At 43.2% G+C, this 6,511-nt stretch overlaps 1 protein-coding gene across 1 annotated transcript in view; it reads right to left on the bottom strand.

Annotated features, from left to right (window-relative positions):
- LOC306999981 (uncharacterized protein) overlaps positions 1-6,511 on the bottom strand; it is a 28,139-nt gene extending 21,628 nt beyond the window's left edge. The window contains exon 1 of the mRNA XM_079615139.1: positions 6,386-6,511. Within this exon, the coding sequence (XP_079471265.1) occupies positions 6,386-6,452 (67 nt within the window). The 5' untranslated portion in view covers positions 6,453-6,511. The remainder of the gene's footprint in view (positions 1-6,385) is intronic.

Consider the following 6,511-nt stretch of genomic DNA (forward strand, 5'->3'; position numbering starts at 1 on the left):
CTAAAAACATTTACACACATATGCTCAGCCAATTTTAAGGTAACCCAAATAACCTGCTCCGTCTTATCTCCAAAGTCAACCCACAATCATGGCCACCATACAGACTATCTTCATCAGTTTAATAACAGTTATAATTGCTTCTTATCTGCACACAGTTACAGCTGCCCGTCCCAGGGACCAACTGTTATCAGAACAGCGCAGTTTGCTAAATAGCATGATATCTTATTAAGCTATAGTGTATGTTTGTGGGTTTCAGTTGTTTATCATCCTAATATGAGTGTTCGTGTTTGAATGTATGGAGAAGGGGAAGCTCCAATATTATCTGTTGGCATATTGTGTGTGTGTGTGTGTGTGTGTGTGTGTGTGTGTGTGTGTGTGTGTGTGTGTGTGTGTGTGTGTGTGTGTGTGTGTGTGTGTGTGTGTGTGTGTGTGTGTGTGTGTGTGTGTGTGTGTGTGTGTGTGTGTGTGTGTGTGTGTGTGTGTGTGTGTGTGTGTGAATATAAAAATATTTCCTTTATTAATAAACAATAGAAGCCAATATGATATAGGTAAACGTGTTCCCAGAAGTCTGCTAAATACACCAAATAATAATGATAATAACAACAATAATGCTAAACATTTTTAGGGGTTTGTCTATAGTAATTTAAATTAGGTTTAAATTCAAACAATAGCTGTCTATGATATAGCTGTCTTAATTTAAATGACACTTAGCATGACAGTTGTGCCATGTCTGATTCACTTTTGTCATTTCAGGTCTCTGCAAAAGAAATGCTGAAATGATCCCATTACTAGATTTATAATCAGCACCCCAAGCAACTCTCAGATTTACTTTGGCACTGAGATAGTCTTACTGCTGCACTTTGAATCATGTTACTGTCAGTTTTCTTTAAAGCTTAGTCATCCAGGTTTATAAATCCTGACATTGAAATCTTTGCAATAGGGACAACCTGAAACTGCACACACACACTCAAAATGTTTCTCTCTATTTATTTCAACATACATAGGCCTATCTGAAGTCTGATCTTACAGGAATTTTCAAGGTTAAAAACATGATGTTCAGCTCAATATTTTTATACAAAATGTATTTACTGTAGTCTACAGGAAATATACACTGTTTTGAAAATATCTGAGACTTAGGGTACGTTTACATGACAATGATATGCTTAAAACCGAAGTTTTTTTCTTTGAGGTTTCCTCGTACAGACGAAACCACGGATCCGCGAAAACGACCAAAAAAATGCTGTATTCTGCTGCCAGGCGTTGAAACACCATAGATTGAACACGTAATACGCATGTGCATGAAGTCATCGTTTTCAGAGATTCGCGTTTTTTTTTTTTTTTTTTTTACACATAGACCGTTTTCAAAAACTTGCACTTTGAAACCCCTTTTCATATGTTTGTGTTTTCAGCCACCCAAAACGCTGTTGTCATGTAAATGAACAGCCAAAACGCAATTGTAAGTGAAAATTCAAGGATGAGTTAGTTATAGTCTGTAGTAAACAACATAATGGATCATTTGTTTACAACCCTGAACATTCCTTTAATTATGAAATGCTCTCCTATCTTGTTGAAATCTAGACCAGTTTCTAACTTTCTGTGCATCAGAAGTCCCATAATTCCCTCTGCCCTTCATCTCATGCAATTTTACAAACTCTGTTCATCAAATTCCTTTATCTTTTCTTACCAAGTAGGTCTGTCTGGCATCTCATTGTAAAGAGACGTTCCTGGGAATCCAGGACAGGAGAGATAATTTATACCTCTATAAGTGTAAGTTATGATAGGGCCTTCAAAAGAAATATCCAACTATTCCTTGCAACAGTTTGTTCATTAGATCAGAATATGTCCATGAAAAGGCCTTCGAGATAAAGAACAGTACTTATGTGCTGCCTCTTCGCTATCCGAACTGTTACAATAAATCGTTTTCAAATTGAAGAAATGTTGACCTTCAACTACAAGAAATTGGCAGTCTGACTCTTTTGGTTGAGAGATGGGCGGTATTAATGTGTATTGATCCTGACTGGATTGAAAATGGCATTAGGTTGTTTTGTGACGCACAGAATGAGAGAAGCTAAAAATAGAGGACAGCTGAAACCCACAAAATGATTAGAAGGGATAATGTAGGCTAAAAAGGAGGTGTGCCTGTGAAGGATTTAGTTAACCAACACAGCTTAGATACACACGTGTTTTATGCCCCAGCAGAACATGTTGATACCAGAAAATCTTCAATGGTAAATGTTCCATCTCATGGGGGTGTACTTGTCCACTTAATTTAAATGACAGAGTATTACTGCAATCCTCTAAAGAACTGGATCCATTCATCAAATGATGCAGTCCTTTAAATGAAGCAGCGGGCCTAGCAGAATGAGTTGGAATGAGTTCAGCTTTAATAATGAGCAGGGTGGCACTGGTTTCAAAGTATACTAATGGAGTAGGAAAAAAATGAACGAAACAAACAAATTGTATTTTGTTGCAAACAAAATAATCATAGCACCAAATATCAGTTGTCAACTGTATCATAATCACCTGTATCCAACATTTAAAATCATATGTCATAATTTTGACATAAATGTTTTAAATAGTATTCAAATCACTGCTGTAAAAAAAATAATACAAATAAGTAACATTACATATAACATTTGATTCCAAACTAGCTTATTGATTGCCTAATTAAGGCCCTGTCATCTATTTGATGACGAGCCAAAACATTATGACCAACTGCCTTATATGCTATTCGTCCTCTTTGTACTGCCAAAACAGCGCCGACCCTACCAGACCCTTGAAGGTGTCTTGTGGTATCTGGCACCAAGAAGTTAGCAGTAGATCCTTCATGTCGTGGATGACTGCGGAGGTGCGTTCCCTTCTGAACACCCGTGACTCCGCCTTTAGAGTAGGCGATAAAGCGGCCCTTAGTACAGCAAGGGCAAAACTGTTCCGGGCCATCAGAGAGGTAAAGCGCATGAACGGTCAGAGAATCCTAACTCATTTCCAGGACAGCGGCGACACGCGGCGTATGTGGCAGGGAATCCAGGCCGTGACCAACTATAAGACACCATCAGTTGCCTGTGACAGGGATAATTCCCTCCCAGATGCGCTGAACATCTTCTATGCTCGGTTTGAGGCACAAAACGACGTGGTGGCGAGGAAGACCACCCTTGCTCCCAATGATCAGGTGCTCTGTCTCAACTCGGTTGATGTGAGGAAAACCCTATACAGAGTCAACCTGCGGAAGTCTGCTGGACCAGATAATATTCCGGGCAGGGTGTTCAGAGGATGTGCAGACTAGTTGGCGGATGTTCTTACTGACATCTTTAATATCTCTCTGAGCAGCGCCGTCGTTCCAACATGCTTCAAGGCAACCACCATCGTCCCCATAGCTAAGAAGTCTTCGGTGTCTTGCCTCAACGACTACCGTCCCGTTGCACTCACATCATGTATTATGAAGTGCTTCGAGAGGCTCGTCATGAGGCACATCAAGATCCAGCTGCCCGCCACACTAGACCCACTGCAGTTTGCGTATCGTCCTAACCGCTCAACCGATGACGCCATCGCCACCACCCTTCATCTGGCCCTCACTCACCTAGAGAAAAAGGATTCATATGCCCGATTGCTGTTCGTCGATTATAGTTCAGCATTCAATACAGTCATTCCTCAGCATTTGATCGGGAAGCTGAAAGTACTGGGCCTGGATACCTCCCTCTGTAACTGGATCCTTGATTTCCTGACTGGGAGACCTCATTCAGTCCGGATTGGGAACAACATCTCCACCACCACCATGCTGAGCACTGGGGCCCCGCAGGGCTGTGTACTCAGCCCACTGTTGTTCACTTTGCTAACTCATGACTGTGCAGCAAAGCACAGCTCGAACCATCTCATCAAGTTCGCCGATGATACGACCGTGGTGGGTCTCATCAGCCAGAACGACGAGTCAGCGTACAGAGAGGAGGTGCAGCGTTTAACGGACTGGTGTAGAGTCAAAAACCTGTCGCTGAATGTTGATAAAACTAAGGAGATGGTTGTTGACTTTAGGAAAGTACAGAGTGACCACTCCCCACTGAACATCGATGGCTCCCTTGTGGAGACCGTCAGGAGTATTAAATTCCTTGGTGTTCACTTAACAGAGAATCTAACCTGGTCCATTAACACCAGCTCAATTACCAAGAAGGCTCAACAACGTCTCTACTTTCTGCGAAGGCTGAGAAAAGCACACCTCCCACCGCCCATACTAACAACTTTCTATAGAGGGACTATTGAGAGTATCCTGAGTGGCTGTATCACTGCCTGGTTTGGGACTTGCACCATTGAGGATCAAAAGTCCCTACAGAGGATAGTTAGAACAGCTGAAAAAATCATCGGGGTCTCTCTTCCATCTATCAAAGACATATACACACAACGCTGCATCCGCAGAGCAACCAGCATTGTGGGAGATCCCACTCACCCCTCATATAATTTTTTCAATCTCTTGCCATCTGGCAGGAGGTACCGGAGCATTCGGGCCCGCACTACCAGACTGGGTAACAGCTTCTACCCTCAAGCAGTTAGACTTTTAAATACCCAGGAACTGATAAAATAAACACACACTTCTGTGTGTTTACTATGTGGTACTGAACTTTTTGCACATGTCCGGAATTGCACTTGAGAGAACTATGTCTATTAATTTTAATTCATAGAGTGGCATGTTTACATTCTACACTTTAGTAAGCACAACAACACCTTTGCACTACCATGAACTGTTCTGGCGCTGCTTTGTCTTTATTGTGCCTACTGTCCTGTCTTTTAGTAAATTATTATATTACACGTTTTTATGTGCAATTTTTATCTAGTCTGTGTAACTTATTGTGATTTGTGATTGTTTTTATGTAGCACTAAGGTCCTGGAGAAACGTCATCTCGTTTTGTAGTATACTGTAATCGTATATGAATGAACGACAAAAAAAACACTTGAACTTGAACTTCAAGTCCTGTAAGTTAGGGTTAGGGTTAGGTAAGTTCCGAGGTGGAGCTGCCGTGGATCAAACTTGTTGGTCTAGCTCCCATAGATGCTCAACTGAATTGAGATCTGGGGAATTTGGAGGCCAGGGCAACACCTTGAACTCTTCAGCATGTTCCTCAAACCCTTCCTGAACAATGTGTGCAGTGTGGCAGGGTACATTATCCTGCGGAAAGAGGCCACTTCCACCAGGGAACACCATTGTCATGAAGGGGTGTACCTGGTCTGCAACAATGGTTAGGTAGGTGGCACATGTCAAACTTAAGTCCACATGAATGGCTGGACCCAGGGTTTGCCAGCAGAACATTAGCCAGAGAATCACTCTCTCTCCACCGGCTTGTCAACATCAAGTGTATCGTGGTGCCATCACTTCCCCAGGTAAACAGAGTACACATACACGGTCATCCACATGATGTCAAAGTAAACTGAACTCATCAGAGCAGGAGACCTTCTTCCACTGCTCCAAGGTCCAATTCTGACGCTTGCATGCCTATTATAGGCGCTTTCAACAGGGGTCATCATAGGCACTCTGATTGGTCTGCGTTTACGAAGCCCCATATTCAGAAAAGTGTGATTCACTGTTTCACGAGTTCACACTTAGATACAATTAGAGGGAGTAAAGTTTAATGCATATTTGGCATGCTGTCCGGGGTCCGGGGGGAGGGCCCAAACCAGAGTACTCCCCCCAAAAGGCTAAAGAGCAGAGGACAGCCACCGGACTGTGATGACACAGGGCCCATGATGGCGGCTCACTGCGCCAGACTGACGGGCCCTGCTGGCCTGCGAACGGGGAGCAGTTGTAATTTGGAACGGCCAATCGGGAGAGTTTGCACCTTTCTTGATGGGACACAGAAAACAGAAAAGAGGAAGATGAGTACTCTACCGGGAGATTTTCTCACTGCGCCCGCTGTGAAACCAAATGCTCGCTGGATGGAAGAGAAAACGTCAGAGTCCTGCACGGGTTCGGGTACCCGCAAATTTTGCTCAAACGGGTGAAAAATATCCAACTGTGTCGGATACGGGTGCGGGTCGGGTCGGACACGGGGAAACGCGGGTCTAAACACGGGTTCAGTGAGATGCGGCGCCTTGTAAAAGGTCCAAGTGATCTGAGGGCGCGCGCGCTTCCTGGTGTGTGACGTGTGTGCAGACTGGTGCATAGATGTATACACTAGATGTCACCTTGGCTACGGCAGTTCATTGGAACGAATGTCTTTAATGCGAAATCTAGTGTATACATATCTATGCACCATTCTGTGCACACGTCACACAGAAGGAAGCGCGCGCGCCCTCAGATCACTTGGACATGGCTTTGTTACAAGAGGTAAAAACGATATAAATACTGTTCGTTTTCCCACACAAACCGCTCGTTTCGTGTCTTAGGCCATCAATGTGTACTTACATTTACGAGTCATTAAATCATGTTTCATTTGGACTTCTCTGTGCATGCTCTTTGAGGTGGACCCCATAGACCTGCATGATATGACTTTCAGACAAGAATGGTTTGACCTAAAAATATCAAAATTGA

This window comes from Phoxinus phoxinus, assembly GCF_949152265.1.
Source record: "Phoxinus phoxinus genome assembly, chromosome: 6".
Taxonomy (NCBI): domain Eukaryota; kingdom Metazoa; phylum Chordata; class Actinopteri; order Cypriniformes; family Leuciscidae; genus Phoxinus; species Phoxinus phoxinus.